This window comes from Chiroxiphia lanceolata, chromosome 7, assembly GCF_009829145.1.
Source record: "Chiroxiphia lanceolata isolate bChiLan1 chromosome 7, bChiLan1.pri, whole genome shotgun sequence".
NCBI lineage: Eukaryota > Metazoa > Chordata > Aves > Passeriformes > Pipridae > Chiroxiphia > Chiroxiphia lanceolata.
This window is the reverse complement of record NC_045643.1, coordinates 29,921,941-29,942,309: the sequence shown is the minus strand read 5'-3', so window position 1 is coordinate 29,942,309 and position 20,369 is coordinate 29,921,941. Positions and strand designations below refer to the sequence as shown.

The window sequence follows — 20,369 nt, the reverse complement described above, 5'->3', positions numbered from 1 at the left end:
TCACCTGCTTCCCTCTGTTCCAAATTCCCTGGGCAATGTCTCCAAATCCCGGACAGTATCCCCCATGGCACCCTCTAGGGTGGGCAACATCAAGAGAAGCAGAGAAAAAAAATATCTGCCCAGCTGGTGGCCCAAACATGGCAGAGATTTCCCCAGGGGAACTGGGAGACTTGTAGGGCCAGATAAAGTGGAAAAAGAAAAACAGGGCACTGAGAGGAATAAAAAATATCGCGCAGGACTCCAAAAAGGACTGTGGAAGGGCCAACATTGCTTTTGGTGAGCATCTATGCCAACCAAGCATTTTCTTCCTTTTTTTTCCCCCCCTGTTCTGAAACACTAATACACTGGTAGCACCCTAAAGGGACATTTGTCCCAGCTGGTTTCCCAGTTTGGTCATCTCTTGGCAGTCATTTTGTGAAAGTGGCATTAACAGCTTCCCAGAGTAACGTCCATCACAAGGAAATCCCTCAGTGCTCCTGAGAGAGCCCCCCTAGACCCTCGCCCGTGGCATTGCTGCCTGTCCCTGATGTCTGGATGTAGCTGGGGAAAGAAAGTCTGCTGCATGAATGAGACTTTGGGGAAAAAAAGTCTTTCTCTGAAGTCTTTTATCCATAGAGATCCTTTTATGGGGTAAATCAGCCAGAAGTTAAAAAAAGAAATGTTTCATATCTGGAACAGTCAATGAATTCAAAAGGTCATTATAGTGCTAAGGTTCCTAATCCCCTCTCAAGCAGAGGAATGTTTAAATTGGTGTGAACCAGGGGTCAAGTCCAGGCAGGTATTTTAGTGCCTAACTTGCACTGACATTAATGGGAATAGGGGTCTCTGGGGAGGAATTGTGGACCTGGGCCTGTATATCATTCCTATAAATGAAACAGGGCTTGTGTTGCATATGTGTAACAGTACATTATTATTCTTTTAAAAGCAAGGTTTTTCCTTGTAGACTTCAGCATTTCTCAACTATTTTGTCCTCCAAGTTTGGTGTGAACAGATTCTGCAGCAAGCTCATGCTGGGCAAAAACTGCTTGCCAGAAAAACAAGCAAAATACCAGAGTCCAGTGATTTATTTCATGTAGGGATTAAATAGCCAAGTGTCAACTGAGATTTGAAAAAGCTGCATTGGGAGGTCCAAACTGCACAGATCCAGGTGAATTCCTCAGAAACCCGTCTCTACCTCCAGAGCACTCTGCTTGTCCAGGTGCTTAGGACTGAAGTTTTTACTTCATTCAGTGGGAATTTTGCCAGAGATCTGAGTGGAGCCAAGCCTGTCTGGCTTTACCTGCTGACATTTTAAATCATATTTAATGATTCTTCCCCTACACATAGGCATACAAAGGGAATCTCTTTGGGCTCTCTGCTTATAAAAAACCCTCTGCTAGATGCGTCCAGCAAATACTCCTGGCTTTTGTGGCTCTCCTGCAGCGCTAACCAAAGTGGGACAGGTTCATATGAGGCAAGAAGTGCAGGAAGAGAGAATATTTCTGATCATGCCGTGCAGGGTGGTGGGGACGGATCCTCAAGCTATCAAACCCTCCTCCCGCTCCTTCCTCTCTGGGAAGGAGGAGTGGCAGAGTCCCTGACCACAAGATGGAGCTGGCTCTTTGCAGTTGCAGGATAGGGCACACCAAAGGCACATTTTAATTGGAGCTAACCATTAACAGATACCACAGGCAGGTTTCCATGGAGCTAACAATTTTTAACCCTCTCCTGTGTCACAGCCTTGTGCATCCCCATGCCTGTCCCTTTGATGGCACAGTCCTTAACTCCGGGGGATATGGGCATATTTTTTGGGGTGGCTCATGGTTGGAGATATCCATCACCCATTTCAGTTCAGCACATCAGTGAGCCCCTCCTGCTCGGGCAGCCAAGTGCCCCCCAGCCTGCTCTGGGGACTGTAGGAACACCAAAACTTGCCATATTTGGTCTGGCTTCATCATCTTTGTCTGAAAGACTCAAGTTTTTGCACCTCAGAGGCATGAGGAAAATCTCCCCCATGTACCTCCCTCACTTTCCAGCCCAGCAGCTTCAGGTATAGACTTGTCCAGAGATTTATGCTGAACTTTGCCTTTTTTTGTATGGGAGAGGGTCAAAACTTGGCAAGAGAATTTTAGGTGTTGCTCTCTGCTTCCCAGCAATGTTGCAATGCTGCTTTTCAGCAGGTCAGGAGTAGTACCTCTTGAGTATGTGAGAACTGAGGCTGGTTCTTAGATGGTAAAAATAGATACTTTTATACCTATTTTTATAGCAGGCAGAAGCAACACCAGCTGCATCTTTAGCCAGAGAATAGAAATAGGATTGAATTCATGACTGTAATTTTTGGCATCTGGTAGTTGCCTATTACTGACAAGAATTTTGTGTGAATTGTATTTTTTTTTATAGTTTCCTTGGAAAAAGCAGGAGACAAACTTTTTCCACAGTGGTGAAAACCCCATCAGCCAGGTCTGTGGCCTGATTGAGGGGGGGGAGGCCCGGTGCCTACAGCCTGTGCTTCTGTGCTCCCACTTCCCTGCACGGCACAGCCAGGAGGACCCAGCAAACAGCATGGTGAGGACCTGGAAAGGAAAAGAAAGTGTTTTCCTAATAGGAGAACTGTTTGTAACATGGTGGAGGCTTCCAAGGTCCAAATGAGTTTGCCTTTTATTTCATAGCTCTGATTCTACACCCTAGCCTGACCCTAGCTCCCCCCAAAATCCTTTTTATTAAAACCATAAATCAGTCCAGCTTGTTCACCATCTGGGTTCCAGTTTGGCCATCTTTTATTGTACAGTGAGCTGCCTGGAGCAAAGGACTGAGGGATGTTCAGGACCTGTTGTGCACCAGTGGTGCCTGAGGCCAGGCTGCACTCAAATTCCCCCTCCAGCCATCCCTGTCTTCACTGTGACTTCTTGAAATGGGTAATCTTAGCTGTCTTAGCTGGTCCTTCTGGCACACTAGAGAGCATGCCTGGGATCCTATGGTTTCTGAATTTAATGCAAATATGGTAGTTGATATTACAGTAGTAGAATATTATACCAAATAATGTGGCTATAATGAGTTACATCCAGTTGGAAGATATCTCTTCCAGTTGAAGCTGCTAGCTAAGTAGCAAACCTTAACTTATACCACAGTCTAGAAATGGGAGAAAGTCAGAGGATCTCACTGCAGGATGGTGGCAATATTTCGTGAAACATTAAGGCAGAGGTGGAGCTTCATCCTGAAACACACAGTTGTCTTGGACAGTGACCTGGGACTGGTATTTTGCTCAGACTGGATCAGAAAAAAGAGTCATCATTAAAAATCTAGAATCTCTTCAGTGCCATTGTAGATATCTAGACATGACTCAGATGCTTTTATCCACCCTTCCTGCCACAAGGAAGATACGACAATGAAAACCTATCTTTAATACACCTGAAGTATCTCCGATAAAGGATTTTATTTGTTTTAACTGATAATAAATGAGCCAAAGAACCAACTTACAATTGCATCACTTGGAAATGCATGCCCAGGTCAGATACACTGGGTTTATGTCCTACTTTGACCATAGCTTTAAAATGCAAATGATAAGAAAGCAAGCACAAAGATCAGGCCTTTCCAGACCGGGATTTTCCTTTCCCTATTCCAGCAAAACTGTGCAATGATATTGAAAACTCAAGTCCCAGGGCATCTGTGGCACTTAAATACTTCAAAGAACCTGAGGGATCTCAGTCTCATGGGCTATGTGATGCTCAGTAATGGCATTTTGTAGACAGGAGACATGATGGTCAAGAGAGAAAAGACATAGGCAGTGGTGACAGCTGTTCCTGGAGATCAAGGGTAACTTTGTTGCAGGTCATCCTTTCATGATCCCTAGGAGACAGAACCCTTCTTTTGGTTCTCATCCCAAAATCTTGGTGCTGCCTCAAACTCATCTTCTACTGAGTATATCATATAACAATGTCATTAAGACATGAGCACTATTAGTTTTTTTTTCTCAGTCCCTTATTCAGAACAAGGGAATCCCAGGAGAAAGACAAAGGGATTATCTGGTTTTGTACATGGAGAGAATCTTCTTTTTGGGCATCTATTCCACCCCATCCCTAACTCCAGAAAAACAAAACACCCAGAAAAACACATTGGTCTGGCACCCTTATCACCAGCAAAAAGGAAGGATTTATATCAACACTTTCTCTGGAGAGCTCATTCCAGGCCACACATTACCTCTGCTCCTGCCTCATTTCTTGGTCCATGGCCAACCTCAGGGACACAAGGCTCCCTGCTTGCTCTGGGGCCCAGCTGCCCACCCCATGGTGGGTGCATTCCCCATGTTCAGTCATCACAAATTCCCCCTCTTGGTGTCACAGCTGCTCACTTGGTCATTAGTGCAACTACATCCCCTTTTGCTGCTGCATGTGGGGCAAGAGCATAGCACTGGTTTTGGAGAAGGGTATTAACACTGTTCTCATTGGGGAAGCCACAGCACTTCCTTCCCTGCAGCTCCAGGGGTCTTTCCCTGGAGAGCCCTGGGCCTGAACTGTAGTCTGTTGGTCAACAGTGGTCTAATGGGATGAGCTATGTGTCCTGTGACTCTGTGGGACCTTCATAGGGGCTTGGCTTGAAAAATACGATGATAGGAGTACCTGACAAACAGCAGATGTTGAGCACTGACGACAGCTTACGGCTCAAAGGATGCGTAGTACCAGCTCCTGACCTTCTCCCTTTTCGTGGGGTTTTCTCACAGGGTCTGTGGGATGAGGTCAGCCTAGGCACAGCAGGCTTGTAGCAATGCCCCAGGTGCCTGCAGAGAGCAAGAGCAGGCACTCGACCTCGACTGAGCCCAGCTAAATATAACCAGTGACTGGTGAGCTCCTACGCCTCGCCTGGCTCCAGTCCCACTGCAACACATTCCTTCTGAAAGCAATGCCTTCTTCCGCAAACCTTCTTCTCTGCTCCTTGAGATGCCACAGTTGAGTCTCAGAAGGTGGTTTCCTTCCCTCCAAATAGTTTGTTTCTCCCATGATCCTGCTTTTCCTTTTTCCCTCTTGCTCATTCACCACTTGCCCCTGAGCATCTGCTCTCCCACCCAGCAGTCCCTGGTCAGCATGGCAGACACAGGGCCAAGGGATGAGGGTCTCCCTGCTCCTACTACCAACGTGATTAAAGCTCTCACACATGAGCCTATCCATGGATGTCAGTAGATGTAGTCATGTTTCGGGGTACTTGGGCATGGCCAGAAGATCTGAGAAGGGACTTCTAGGTCTACATGAGGCTTCTTGGGGCAGTACGGCTCATATCAGGTACTTTATCTCTTGCAAGTGCAGGCTATGCATTTAATTTTCTTTCTTTTCACAGGAATATTAAAAACATACCACAGAGGAACAACCTGCTTCAAATGTCTTGCATTTCCAGGTCAGACTCAACATGGCCGGTACTAATTTTATTATTAATAAAGGGCGATAGCATGCATTTTATTTTGTTCTTGGGATAACAGGGAGAGATGATGCTGTCCCTTTCCCCACGCACAGACAAAGCTTGAGGGCAGCCTGTAGGTCACTGCCTGGCCCACACACCACATTCCTACCATGGCAGTGAGGCATTTAGTGATATTTTTGCACTGTTTGCAAGCAGTATGGTTGCGATGCTCCGACAGCCCAACAGGAGTTACTCTCATTTACCAGCACTGGGACAGTTAAAATGCTACAACTTTTGTAGGTGTATATTTCCTAAACAACAAATAGTCACGTTAACTGCAAACCTGCATTCTCCCAGTGCTTTGGAGAGGCTAAAGAAATCAGTGAGGTTTGTGAAAGCAGCACTGGAAATCAGTGCACATAAAGGGAAATTTTGGCAGGTGGCATTAACAGTTAATCACTTCTGTCTGAGAACAGCAACACAGCACATGTGTTTTAAGCAAAATCTGACGGTGAGATCTATTAGACATTATGCTAAAGTGGTATGAAGGGCTGCAGGTCATAGGTAAGTTACCTATTACTACAAATTGCTTTTAAAATCAATGATCAGCTCTGTGGTTGATTTATGATTTATTTTAAAAACAGAAGAAAACAGAAAGCCCTCCAGCAACCCAAACACAATAATAAATCGTATGTTTCCTCTAGATCTGAAGTGTTGATGGCCCAAGCGGTGGGTGCACGAATAGTGCCAAAAAGCCGTCAGGCAGTGCAGCGCTGCCTGGGTGCCCTGGCTCAGAGAGCCTTTCAGCAGATGGACACAGTCTGTTTGCACAGAGAAAATCCCTGAAGCAGGAAAACGCCACGTAAGAGCAGGCACTGACCCGTGGGGAATGAGCGCAAGCCCTGCTGCGAGCGGGAGAGGAGGGCGCGCATTCTTCGTATGCCTGTGGGTACATGGGTGTGTGTGTCTGTGCGTGTGTCTGAGCACCGTGCGTGTCTGACTGTAGGTACCTGCCCGGCTGCCTGTGGATCTGTGAGTGTGTCTCTGAAGGATATACGCGGGTGTGTGCACACGTATGTGTGTGCGGGTGCGTGCACGCGTGTGCACACATGCAGGTGCGTGTGTGCGGACGCGGGGATGCTCTGCGCACGCATGTACTCGTGTGATGCGGGCACTCACATGCGGGCACTCACGTCCGCATGCGAGCGCTGTGTATGAACGCGGGCGGGCGTGCAGAGGCAGCCTGTCCGTGCCCGTGTGATCGTGTGTGTGCCCCTGCGCACACAAACCCACCCGTGTGACTGGGCCCGGCCGTGCCCGCGGGTCCCGCTCCGCGTCCGCACGGACTGGGCTACGCCTCCCTGCGCGGGGCGGGGAGCCGGCAGCGCGCCCTCGGGAGCGGGGCAGACACACGCACAGGCGCACGGACACACGGACACGGACAAGCGGACACGCACACCCTCCCCATCCCGTCCGGTCCCGCCGCCCCCGGGCAGCTCCGCGGCGCCGCCCCCGCCTCCTCCTCCCGCCGCCGCCGCCGCGGCCGCACAAAAGGCGGCGGGGAGGGCCCGGCCGGGAAGGGCTGCCCGGCCGCCCCGGCCGCCGCACCATGCCCCGCCGAGGGGGGCTGCCGGCCCCCGCCGCCGCCCGCCGGCCCCCCCCGCTCCTCCTCCTCCGCCTCCTCCTCCTGGCCGCCCCGCTGCAGCCCTGCAGAGGTAAGGGCCGCTCCGCTCCCGCCGCCCCGGGCCCCGCGAACGCCGCTCCGGAAGGCGGGTTGTCCCCCAAACCCGCCTCGGTGCTCTCCGTTACCGTTTGTGTCCTCTTCTCCCCTCACCCCCGTTCCTGCCTGCCTGCCCCTCCGCCGCCCCGCTTTGCCGGGCGCCCGCTCCGCGCTGCCGGCGGGACGGGGGTCCGCGCTGCCCCCCTGCCCGGGGCCGGGGCTCTCCTGCTCATCCCTGCTGCGGCTCCTGCTCATCCCCGCCGGCCCCCGGCACGGCGCTGCACCCTTGCCCCCTTCCCGCTGTGGTCCCGGTTGCGAGCGGTGGGGACCCGCGCTCCGGCAGCGCAGCGGGGCACGGACTGCATCCGCGGGGTGTTACACCTTCGCCTTAAAAACCGCAGAACAGCTATATATACACATCGCTCGCTATATATTCTTAATGGAAGCAGCTGTAGCCACTTCTGTTCAGGGACAAGCGCTGCCCTGGGATGTTTGTCTGAGCGCTGTGTGTTAATCGATGGGATGAGGAGCGGCAGCAGAAAGCCACACAGAAACGTTCGCCCTGCCGGTGACCGATCTCCACGCTCGCACCTCGTACCTTCCCTCACTCGCACCTTGTGTCGTCCCCCCAAGTCTGCGTGGCGCCCAGAGAGTGGTCCTCATCTCCCGTGGGGATGCTCTGACACACACACACACACACACACACACACACACACACACACACACACAAGCCGCAGTACAGTTGGTGACTCCATTCCAGTAATACTGAAAATGGGGTTTTGCTCCTCTCTGAGCACTTGGGGAAACTTTTTTATATGAAGGAAGCCCACAAAATGCCCAGACTCCACCAGTCTGGTACATACTCTCCTTGCTTAATGTTTTAATGAGTGATCTTAAGAAGAGGCACATCTTCCAGAGTGCTGTGGCGCTCGACCGCAAAAGCTCAGAAGAGGTTTTCTTTGCTTTATTTATTTATTTATTTTGTGTGTCTGATCCGTGAAATTGATGGTTCAGTATTGCAGCAGACCACCTCGGTGACGAGTCTGTTAGAATGCTCATTGGAAGCCTAAATAAAATGCTCTTTTTTTTCACAGATCTCTAATAATGTACATCACTTTTTTTTTTCCCTTTCCCAAGCAGGCCAGTACATTCATCTCTGAGGAGTTGCCCAAACTAGGATTTCTTGCAGAACGGTTTAAGATGATGTTCGATTGCCTGGAGCATCGTTATTAGTAAATTTGTTGAGTACCTTTCATGAGAGTTCTATCTCGCTCTACATCTCTGGTTTGATGTATTAAAATCTCTGCTGTCTAGTGAGATACACTTGTCTTCCTCTGCTTTTTTGAACTCTCCCGCAGCTCAACCCAAGGGAAGGATGTGATTTGGAGATGTTCCAGTGCCTGCTGGACACTCCTCTGCAAAATAAACAGGGTGCAGGGCTTAGTACTCAGTGGCATCAGTGTAAAGGACTGTATGTGGGCTATGCAGCTCAGTGATCCAGGGGGGTGGATTATTTTCCTCCAGAGTAATCCCAGCTAAATCCTGGATGGAATTTTCCCCATTATAAGAAGTTTACTTGATTTTCAGGAATCTTTTAATTAAATGTATCATAGTCAAGGAGCAGACTGAGTTTCTTCCAGTCTTACTGAGTGACTTGCCCCAGCATCTGCAAGGATCTGGACTAGCATGCGCATCATCAGATCCTTCCTTTGCCCAATTCAGGAAAGACTGTGCTGAATCAAGCACAGCAAAGACTTGCATCTGGAAAGTCCTGCGTGTTTCTACTCCAACTCAAAAAGCTCAGGTTTCAGTCTAAAATTGGAGGGCTTCACAAAGCTCTTGTTTTCACAACAATGCTGGAAATGGTTTAGTGCTGCTGCAGAGTGGAAAGAAAAGCATACTTGAAACTTCAAAAGCTGCCACTGGGAGGAATGTCACCCCATGGCTTGGCCACAGGAGCGTGGGCTGCTTTGGTCATGGCACCCGGTGGAAGGAGGAGGACCTGGTTTTCATTCAGCTGTACTAAGTAAACTGTCAAAATCCAGCAGTCAGAAATGGAGATAAATATTATCCTATTTCCTATGCAGATGGCGAGTGGAGCTGTGGGAGAGCCAGGGCAGGGTAGCCAGAGTACAAACGCAAGTGTTTGCTATATAAAGCACATTATTTTTGCTATGTTACCCCATGTACTGTTGGCAAAGCAGCAGCTCTTGAAGAGAGGCTTTGGACTGTGTTGTGGGGTTGAAATGCAAGTGTTTAATGGCTGTCTAAATTATAACTCAGTTGAACAAGTTACATTTTACTTTATATTACCTATTCGTCTTTTGAGCTCTTGCAATGTCCAGGAGCTGGAATATAACTTCTGAACATGAACAAGGAATGAAACGCCTGGGTATGTGGTAACAGCCAGAAAAAAAACCAACACCCTTAAGAAGGCTCTTGTTTGGTATGAATGAGCCCAAGGAGCCTGTCTGAATGAGAGCCATAGAGAAAGTCCAGGGCTTGGCACTCCCGGGTTAGAATTAACCACCTTGTGGGCAGCAGAGGCCCGTCAGTGCAGGGCTCTGACACGGTCACGCCTCGGTGATGACTGAGTATGATGACAGGATCTGCTTATCCTCTTTTTGTTTTTAGCCCAGGGCATGCTAGGTTTTCCTCCAGCTGTCCAGTTTGATCACTGCTTCCTGCGCTCACAGCCTGGCCCTGTATGGGAGTGGCCCAGGCGGCCAGTGCATTTTGTTTTTTGGTGCAATATTCACATGGGATACAGCAAAAATCCTTCTTCCAAGGCTCTTGTGGCAGAAAGTTCTTGGGACAGGAGAAAACTCTGTGTGGCTCTTCAGCAGGTATTGGCAAGTCTGTGGAACCTGCATAGCTTATACCCAGTAGCAGCGTGGTGGACTGGTATTTGCAGATGCAACTGGCTGGAAGCAGAGGCCTGACAATGCTTTATTGACATTTGGGTTGGGAAAAAATAGCAGACTGGGAGTTCAAGCCTGAGGCATTTATTTGGCGTGTGCAGCCTCTGTGCCGAATCCTGGGCTGACAATTTCTTTAATCAGTTACTGACAGTGGAAGTTAATAGCTCGCACCGCGGGAGCTGGGGCATCCGGTGGTATCGAAGGGCACATTCATAGCCACAGGCATGCTTAAACAAGCTGCTGCATTCAAAGCCCACACCATTGATGTCGCTTCAGTTTAACTTGTGTGGTTCTACTTTATTTTGAAGACCAAAGCCCAAATTGTGGATTTTGCAAGTGAAACTCACTTGGTACGCCTTGTGCTGCTGGACACCAGCAATACAGGAAAAAGGGCATCACTGGTGCCCTAGTTGATGGTCCTGGTGGCCTCATGGGCAGAGAGAGCCCTTAGTGTCTTCCACCCCTGCCAGCCTTGGACATGTCCCAGTGCAAACACACTGACAGGCTTAACCTGGATATCCTGTGGAAATGACTCTTGCAATAAAATAGAAGTAATTTACTGTAACATGAGTCCACTGTGGAAATCACCTGTGTGGAAGAGGGAGATGAGCATCTTCCAAGACTGCTTTAATATGAAAATTTAAATATATTCAGCTGGAAAAATTCAGAAGATGTGCCTAAAGATGTGACCTTAAAAGTCAGCATCTCAGGGGGTTTCAGACAGCCCAGCTCTTTGTTTCAGGCTGGTCAAACAGCTATTGCCTTCTGTCTGCAGTAAGTATTTAATTAGGAAGATGAATAGCTGAACTTTTTGATTAACCAGAAACCATTGAAAAGAGGGAAGAAAAGTCACCAGGTTCAGTCATATTTCAGAGGTTCTCAGCACCTCAAAACAAATTTCTGTCCTTTTTGCTTATCTTGGGGAAGGAAAAGAAAACAAGACCTCCTCGCAGGTGGAGTGAGATTTACAGTTTCTTCTGCCTATTTTAGCTCTTGGGAGATTCTTTGCTCTTGTTTAAACTTACAATATGTTTAGCATTAAGATGTCTCAGGACCCCCCTGAACACCGTTCTGGAGTAGAGTAACCTCTCAGCCCACCCTGCTGTCTTGTTCTCTCTTGTTGAAGGTCTCAATCTATGCACCAGTGGAAGTGCCACATCCTGCGAAGAGTGTCTCCTCATCCATCCCAAGTGTGCCTGGTGCTCCAAGGAGGTATGTGGGCAGACCTCATTTGTCTTGCATGCTTTTTGTAATGCTGAAAGGGAGAGCTTTTCTCCCCTTCCTGTTCCTGCATCGGTTCCATGCTGGAAGGGGTGAGTGAGGGCAGTGGGTGCTCCATGCAGAGCGTATTTTGGGTGTGTACAACTCCTCAGCTTTTTGACATCATAGGAAGTAAGTCTTTGACCCCACTGGCCCTCACACATCCTCAACAGAGCAGCACTGTTCCTTCAGTCCTTCTGTCCCTTCAATTACCTTCTTGTTTTTGGTGGATGCTGGATCCCTGCATGGGCTCTGTCTTGGAGGGAGGCTTGTTCAAAAGCTCTCTCCCTAAAAAGCCCCAAGCCCCTGGCTGGTGTCTTGCTACGTGTCCTTTGTCGTGTGGCTTGGCATGGCATGGGCTCTTGTCTGTAACAAAGATAATTCTCTTTTCTGAATCTATTGTGTTGTTCTGGGGGGGCAACCCGTGCTTCTGGCATCCATGAGTTGCACAGCTCAATCGAGCACTTCAGAGTGAAAATACATCCTTGTGATGATGCTGAAACTGCTCACCTGTAATTTAATTGCACTTCCTTTTTTTGGGAGAAATTGCAATTATCTTTCCCTGCTCCCTAGGAGATGCTCATGAGTTTAGAGATAGATAGATAGATAGATAGATAGATAGATAGATAGATAGATAGATAGATAGATAGATATAATCCAATATACGTCTTATCATGTAGACTTACAATTTCTAGAGAACAAGGTGCATGAAAGACCTGGTAACATCTGATGCATAGATAGCAGTTGTCTGCTTATTGCCTGTCCTAAGTGTTTAAGAGAGAAAGATGGGTGCTTAAAGATGCATGGAAAAATCCTGCCTACTTGCAGGCACAGCTGCTGTGCCAGGAACTGGGTTTGGGCTTTGAGAAACTACAAAGCAGTGGATAATTTTGAACCTCTCAGTGGGCATGGCCAGGAATGCTGCTGTTCTGTTCCCTGCTGACCCTTACTCCTGTAGTGTGGCCATCCTGGTCCCATTTTGAGCACTCGCTTCACCTTCCAGCTGATGCTGAGTGATGGTGAGCTGAGGATGCAGGAACTGTCTGTGTGCCCCTCTGCTGCTTCCATCCCTCCTCCTGCCAGGCCTGCCTGGGGCAGCTGCAGCTCCTCAGGGCAGAGGGTGGGTTTGGGGATGGATATGAACATGGAGCAGAAGTGGCTCCCAGTCCCCATGGTTTGGCTGGGTCTTGGGATGTACCCCATGCGCTGGCTCTCCAGGTCTATTTTACTGCATTTTTCACTTACTTGTAAGCACAGTTGCAGCTTTCCAGGGAAAAACTTGTAACGTTACAAACACCACGCTGCCGGACAGTGTAATAGCCTTCATGGGTTGTTTTTTCCAGAAAGGCAAATGGTGTGCAGAAGGGAAAGGGTAAAGCAATAGATCTCTCTTCTGAGACATCTTGTAAACAGCTGTAAGAGCTCCTCTTCGAGCCAGCTAATCTGTGGTGGTGAGATTGGATCCAGGAACGCTGGCTATTATGCTATGGGTACCCAATAGCTTGTGCTTTTTTGTTGGGTTTTTTTGTTTTTCTTTTACTTCTTGGCCTCAAAAGACAATTTTTTGCAAAATGCTGCAGTGGAAATGTTTGTCTGGTGGTCGCTGTGACCACTAATTGTACAGCAGCCCGTGGGACTGGCAGCCTGACTCTTATCTTGCAAACAGAATAGTTACCAAAAAAAAATGTTCCAAACTGGAATGGAGAGGCCAAGAAGGAAGATGGGTGTTTACGGGGAAGTGCTGTAATAATTCCTGACCTTTAGCCTGCAGCAGCTATTTAAAAGCACAGTTCAAGGTGTTTCATGCCAAGAGCTACATGTTTAAAAGCTTCTGTCCCCATTACATGCTACATGCTAAAACTTAGCAAGTTCTTTTCTAATTCTGTGTTTTTAATTTTTTTAGAATGTGCTGTTTGAAACCCTAATTATTTCTCTTTAGCTGAGATCATCAGGTGAGGTAATGGGATTTTGAAAGACACCTAGAGTTTTTTGACTTCAAAAGTTTTAAAGTAATATTATAAACTCTCTAATATCCACTTTCTTTTCATAGTCATTTCACCATCTTATTCCCCTTCCCTCTGTTGCAGCCTAGTCAGGTTATTAAATTTGTTAAATTTGTTAAATAGCTCGTAATCTGTTTTCCTCAGCTTTTCCCATTAGCTGTCATTTGCTGTCTGTGTTGCCTGGGAGAGTATATGCCAGTCAAATTCTATAGCTCTGCTACTGTTTAAATACTGGGGTAAGATATTGGAGTGGATTCCACAGATGGTAGTCATGTTGTGGTAGAATGTCAATAAGCCTGATTTGTGTGTATTTTGTGCTCCCTTTGCTTTCACTTAACAGGTTTAGGAGCAAATTGGGCCAGCTTTTGTCAACTTGGTAGGCATCAATTAATAATGTTGTCAGGGAGCATACAGAGTAGAAGTCTATCAGTACATATAGTATAATTCTATATATAATTATGCGTATTACGTGTGTATGTATTATGTGTACAGGAAGTGTAGAGATGTCTGTGAAATGTAGTATGTATATATATATATATACACACACAAAGTTTAATTATATATATTATTTATCGTCATCTCTCTATATACCTTCTTGTGTTTCCTTTGGGGAATAACATTACTTGGCAGTACCATCCTATCTGTTTGTGGGAGAGCAGCAATTTGAGCAGGAAAGCTGTGCTGTTTCCCAGAGACAGTCACATTTCATGCAGGCTCCCCCAGTGTTTCATCCTCCTCCATCACCCTTTGCACTCCTGGATCCAGCCTCCATGTAAGCACAGAGGAGCAGCAAGTCATAGACTGCAGCTGTGGGTTAGGAGTGCATGAAGGCAATCCTGTGGATGCAAGGAGACCTATCCCGATAGTTTTCCAGGAAGGATAAGGTTCCTTGAATTTGTATGCCTTGAATTGTGAGGGTAAGAGCATGTGTGTAGGTAGATGCTTACAGAGTAGTCACGATGCTGTCACTTTATGACTGCCACCTCCTAACCTGGCTTGATTTGACTTCTTTTCACTTCTGCTTGTGTTCAGCATTTCCAAAGGGGTGGTGAGGGATGAGCTGATGATAGCAGCTTCTGGTATGCAGCAGCCCTAGAGCCCCCAGGAGCTGCTGAGCTAACCACAAGTCTTTGGGCTGTTGGAAGTTTGGAAGCAGACATCAATTCTGTTGGCTGTTGGAAGAATACCTTGAAAGGCAGGACTTAAAGGTGTTGATTTCAGTGGTGCTTAGACGAGGAGATGTGAATGTTGGCCTTAACCATCAACTGAGCATGCCTTGAAACAGAGCTTGGAGGGAAAATGACTCTTGGGGTGATGGAGACTGCTACAGCCTTTCCATCCTTGCTGGAATCTTAATTAAGCCAAAATGTCCTTTTTGATTAATTGAACAGAAATTTCCCCAATGGCACCCTCTATTTTCCAGCAGGTGCTTTTACCCCACGCTCTCCCATCTCAGGAATGTGCGCTTGGAGAATGAGGAAGGAAACTCAGTGATGTTCCTAGAGGGAACGTGTCCACTTTTTTTTAATGGAGAAAGCAGGCATATTTCAGACTGAATTAATGCAGAGCTGGATTGATTAAAGCAAAAAATGTCAGGGACATGCCCAGTCAGGAGTTAGATATTAGATAGTCAGTGCTATTTTCCATTTTTATAGCATGAACCAAGCAATTTGTCTTAAAACTGTCAAACTGATGAGCATGTAATTGTCACGCTGTTGTCTCCATTCACTCTTTCTGCTTGTGAGCATTGGCTTTTGTGAGCTTGTTAGCACAGAGGCTGGACTGCGACGTGCCCACTGGGCTGGGGACAGCCAGAGTTACTGATGAGGACTCAGTGGGACCTTCCCAAGCCAGTGCTTCTCTGTGGCTGAAGCAATGTTTGGGGTGGATCCTGCTTGTGTGGGGCACCTCTTGGGTTTCTTGCCAAAGCAGGCATGCAGGCAGATGGTGGCAGGATTGGAATTGCTTAATTACTGCAAGGAGGTCCTCTGCTTGGGGTTTGAACCAGCTGGTGTGGGCTGCCTTTCAGCATGATTGTTCATGAGCTAGTTGGACCTGTGCAATGCCCTTTTACTCCCTAGATCTGCTCATCCTTTTTTACCTTTCATTGAACCTCCATGAGCCTTGATCTCTGTCACAGAAAACTTTGCACTTGTGTTGGATAGTACCTGGTAGCCTCAGTTCTGGCTTTGGGTTTTGACCCATGGGTGCACATGAGGGTGTTTGCGGGTGCTGTGGCAATGGCTGGGGCTTTCCCAAGGCCACTGTCACTCCCCCTGCTCAGAGTTACTCTTCCTGGGTAAGAAATCAGGCAGAAGTAGGAGTCAAGTCCTGCCCTCCTGAGTGCTGAAGCTGCACCCCCAATCCCCACAGGTGGTTGTACCCTGAGGCTGGGTGTTTTTTGTTTGTGTTGCTTTTTGCACAGTTAGAGTGGTCCTTTCTAATGGGTGGCAGCAGAAATCAGCTGGCAGAGGTGCTCACCTGGAGCTGGGGTCCAGGTACTGGAAGAGCCAGAGAGCATCTCCCCACAGGTGCCCTATTGTTGGTGTGGACATGCCCAGCAGAGCACCTGGACCCCGCCAGCTTTTCCCTGACTTGAGGGTCAACCACATCCGAGAGAAACTTTTCTCCAAGGCTGCCTGAAACGTGCTGCTCTGAAAGGATGGGAGTTGTTTTCAGTTTTGTGAGGGGTTCTGATTTTTCTTCTGTAATGCTGGAGATGACTTAAATAGTCCCAGTCTTCCTTTTTGGAAGTTCATCTGTTTACACGACGCGTTTCCAAGAAATTTGTGTTCGTATCCATCTGATGTTGCCGTCGTCGGTTTCTTGGCTGGACCCCCGCTGCTGGATGCTGGAATGCAATCTCGCATTTCTCAAATAGCGTTGGGACCTTGTAGTGAGAAAAATGCAGCAGGAAGCCTCTGTGTCCCAGGGCCCTGTATCTGAGGCTGTCCTTGAGGGACTCATGGAGAATACCCAGGATCTGTCAGAAACCTCTCCCTCCTTGATAGTCTTCTGTCCTCTGCCATTCTGGAGCTTCAGCAACAAGTGAGATTTATTCAGCCCCACGCTGGTTTTGGCTGTGCAGCTGAAGAGGGGCTGGCATGCTGTGAGCACTTCTCGGCATTCTTTCATGTCATTTTAGTCCCTCAGCCCTGGAGCGGAAGGGGGTTGTCTCTATTGTTGTACTGCAGAAAAATAAGCAGACTCGACTGTTTAAAATCCAGTAAGTTTTAGGCATGTGACTTGTTCCCTTTGGCACTTTGGGGAGAGGAGAAAAAAAAAAAGGCATTCTAACAAATGGGCTCTTTGCCAAAAGGCTGCATTGTGTGGCTGGCTGTTCCGAGTGGCTGCCCTGCACAAGGCTGCATTGTGCACCACGCACGAGGCTCACAGCAAGGGCTGGAGCTCTGGGACGGGTGCTGGGAGACTCCCAGCCCTGGCAGCCTGTCCTTTGGGAGTGAGCCACTGCCTGCACCTTGCTGCCTGTGCCTCACTGCCTGTGGCGGGCACAGACTGTGTTTTAACCAGCTCCCATGAAGTCTCTCCCACCTCCCTTATTCTCCAGCAAAGCTGCCCAGGACAGCCTGCCCACATCAAAATGCTCCGTCAGTGCTCCACCTCACGGACTGCTTGCTGTCATTTTTGTTTCCCAAGTGATAGTGTTGTGCCAAGGCCTGCAGTGGGGTGGTGTGAGGGAGGGGAGTACATGTGGTGCTCACATGGGATGTGCTGGTGTCTCTCCTGGGGAAAAGGATGCAGGTCCCTGGAGCCACCCAGCCTCACTCTCCAGCTTCACATTCTGATTTGGTTGGTGGGTTTGTCCGTCTTCCCTCGGTGTCACCTCCTTGTCCTCTCTTCTGTCTTTTGCCAAGTTCCTTTGAGGCGATGCATGTGCATAAAATAATAGAGATGGCAATAGGCTGTCCATGCAGCAAACCAAACATTTTGCCTTGCTCTCATGGGTCCCAAACCAGGGCTGGGAGCAAGTGCTGTTGCCGTGGCTGGGTTGAAAACCCAGGCTTAGCTTTCTGTTGCGATGCTCTGCGAGCAAATTCAATGTTCAGATCCTTGCAGAGTTTCCTTTTTTGGTAGGTCTCTTTGAAAGGCTGCAGGCTCCTTCCAAGTACAGTCACCACAAAGGACACCAGCTTCTCCTTGTCATCTCCTATTTGCTAGATACCAGCATGTCAAAAGAAAGCCCCTGCTGTGGGGATTGATGCATTCGCCTCCACTTCCCTTTTGTCCATTCTTCACCCCCCAGGAGTTTGGCAGCACAAAGTCCATCACATCCCGGTGCGACTTCCTGCAGAACCTGATTGCGAACGGTTGTGCCGGAGCCATCGAAAACCCCAGCAGCAGCATCAGTGTGGTGAAGAACATCCCTCTGAGCAGCAAGGGCTCTGGCCAGACCCACCTTGATGTCACGCAGATTATGCCTCAGAAGGTCGCCTTGAATCTTCGTCCTGGTGAGTCCCCAGTTGCCATGTGGGTGTGGGGGAAGTGAGAAGGGGTGACCAGGACATGCCAGAGGGTGTTGTAGCTCGTGGCCTTATAACCCACTAAAGCAGGTGACTGCTGGCCCCTTCCATACTTGTGAACCTCGGTGGTGCATCACAAATAGGTTTGGGGCTGAGGCACATGTCCTCTGTGAGAGGACACTGCTGTTGGGCAAAGTCAATCAAAGCCCACCCACAACTGTTGCCAATACTAGTCTTAACCCTTGCATGTGTTTTAAAAGGAACCTGCTCAGCTTAAAACCAGAATCACTGGATAGAATGAGTTAAAATAACTTTGGATCCTCGACCAAGCTGACAGTGGCATGGCTCTAAACTGAGACAGCTCCTTCTATAAATTGGAAACAAACCCCACTTATCTGTTTTCTGTTGGTAGCAAAAGAGCCATTGGATCAAGGGAGAAGATGGAGATTTGAACTTGGGACTCAGGCCTTGGACTGTAGCCAGGTCCCTGTTTCATTCCCCTGAGCCATCACTTTTCTTCAATCTCTTCCTTTAATTAAAATTTAAAGGGAGTGGCTCATCTGAGCCATGTGAGCATGCTTTTATCAAAAGTTTTTGCCTGGTAGGGGGAGGCTTTAATGTGGGTTTAGAATTCTTGCAAAAATGTGGCAGCTGATATTTCTGAAGGGGGGGAAAAAAAGCTCTTTATTGCAAAGTTAAGAAGCAATATAAAAGCTTGATTCATTATAAGCGATTGGTGTGGGTTTCTAAGGCTTACAGTTTTGTGACAGCTCTCATTTGCATATAGAAAAAGGAAATATGATGTTTTGCCCAAGAAAAACAGGAGCTGGAGCTGGTGCTAATGCTACCAGTGCTCTCCCAGAGCCTACCAGCTGCTGCAGTAGTTCTGTTTTAACTGTACAGGTTGGATGGTTGTTATGGCTCTCAATTAACTTCTCCAGCAGTATGACTGCTGTCATCAGTCAGACCCTCAAATCTAAAAAATATTTTGCTTCAAAGCCTTAAAAGCAGGTACCTGAGAACAGTCACCACTGTATGTACATCTAGATGCGTGGCTTCTGCCACTCAATGTTGCTGATGAAACAGGTTTGCTCCCGTTAAAAAAAGGGAGTTGTTATTACTCCTCTTTCTTGAGGCAATTCCTGGCAGAAAGGGCTGGCTCAGCTTCCACATCTCGCCTCCTGTACACCCCTCTTCATGCTCAGTGCCTGGTGCTCAGTGAAATTCCCCTTTTCCAATCCCTGGCAGTTTTGCCCGGCTGAGGCGCTGATTCCCACCACTCTGATCTGCAGCAGCACATGGGGGTCCATCGCCCTGTGGCTTCCCGGGCCTGTGCTGTCAGATACCTTGGGCTGCAGAGGGCTGGTGTGCTGCTTCTCCCTGCCCTTGCAGGGGACCACACTCATGGCCATCTTCTTGACAGAGAAGCCCTCCAGGTCGGGGCTGAAGTGTAGGAATCACCCCAAGGACCTCTGCAGCAATTCCCATACTGAGCCAGCGAGCTCCCCTCCCTGTGCTCCTCTTGCAGAGCATCAGAGTCACTGCAGGAGGGGGTAGATACCTAGGTGTTTGTAAGAGTATCTCCCATTTTTGCTCTATTTTTGATGTTGGGTAGCACTCCTCCTTTGGGCTGCTGACTTCCTAAACCCTTGTATTAGCAGCCACAGTTTAAATTATCCATTATTCCTTCATCTTGAGAGAATGGATGTCACCCTATGAACCCAAGACAAAAAGGAGACAATGTTGATTTAATTTTGGGCATGAAGGGTGTACTATTTCAAAGACAAATTCATGTGGTGGTCTGTGGCAGTGGTGATCTTGTATTCTTCGATCGCTAAGCAGAAGCAGAAGGGAGTGGATTGTCAATTGTTTGCTGTTCCCACCCAAGCAGTTTGATCTCATCATCCTGTGGCAGAAATCACATCCCCAAATCTGTGTCTGCAGCTAAACTCCAAAGGCCTTAAATTGATGTCCTTCCAGGGTAGCTTTTGGATTGAGCATTTAGCTTTTATTGTATTGCTTTTTAATCCTGAGTCCAGCTATAAAGCAGTGTGTCCTAGTTAAATGAATAATATAAATAGTGTAAAAGGAATTAAAAAAGTAATAGGTGCAAGATGTGTTGTTCATCAAGCCATAAGCCTCACCAAGCACAGAAAAGAGCTTTTCTTGGATAAGCACGATTGTCGAGTTTGTGTTTTTAAATTGGCCAAAATCAGTTTTTCCAGTTTCTGCACTGCCTCTGTGTGACGGTATCCGAGAAACATTTCTGAATTCCATTTTGAGTTTTAAAACTTTTCAGTAAAAGCCCTAAGGAGAGGATGGTGGTGACGGTACATGAGGAAGGAGGGGGCTGGATTATCCCTAGAAGTGTGAGAGTAATACTGTGCACAGAGAATAATAAATTCTTTTGCACTTACATCTTCATACATTAGTGATCGTTTCTCTGAGATAATTGGTTTGTGCAGTTAGGAATGAAAGAAGAACTAAGCACAGGATCCTGCTGGTTTTGGTGCTTCTCAGGGACTAATAAATTTGTAACTATTAAGAGAGGCAGGTTGGATCAGACCATACCAAATATCCTCTCTGGCAGGAAGAATAGTGTTTTGGAAATGGAAAT

General features: G+C 47.9%; 1 protein-coding gene across 1 annotated transcript in view; it reads left to right on the top strand.

The window, feature by feature from the left end:
* Nucleotides 1-6,905: 6,905 nt before the first annotated feature.
* The window catches only part of ITGB5 (integrin subunit beta 5), a 59,988-nt gene continuing 46,524 nt past the window's right edge, over nucleotides 6,906-20,369 (top strand). The window contains exons 1-3 of the mRNA XM_032693320.1: nucleotides 6,906-7,082; nucleotides 11,135-11,220; nucleotides 17,536-17,740. Of these exons, the coding sequence (XP_032549211.1) occupies nucleotides 6,977-7,082; nucleotides 11,135-11,220; nucleotides 17,536-17,740 (397 nt within the window). The 5' untranslated portion in view covers nucleotides 6,906-6,976. The remainder of the gene's footprint in view (nucleotides 7,083-11,134; nucleotides 11,221-17,535; nucleotides 17,741-20,369) is intronic.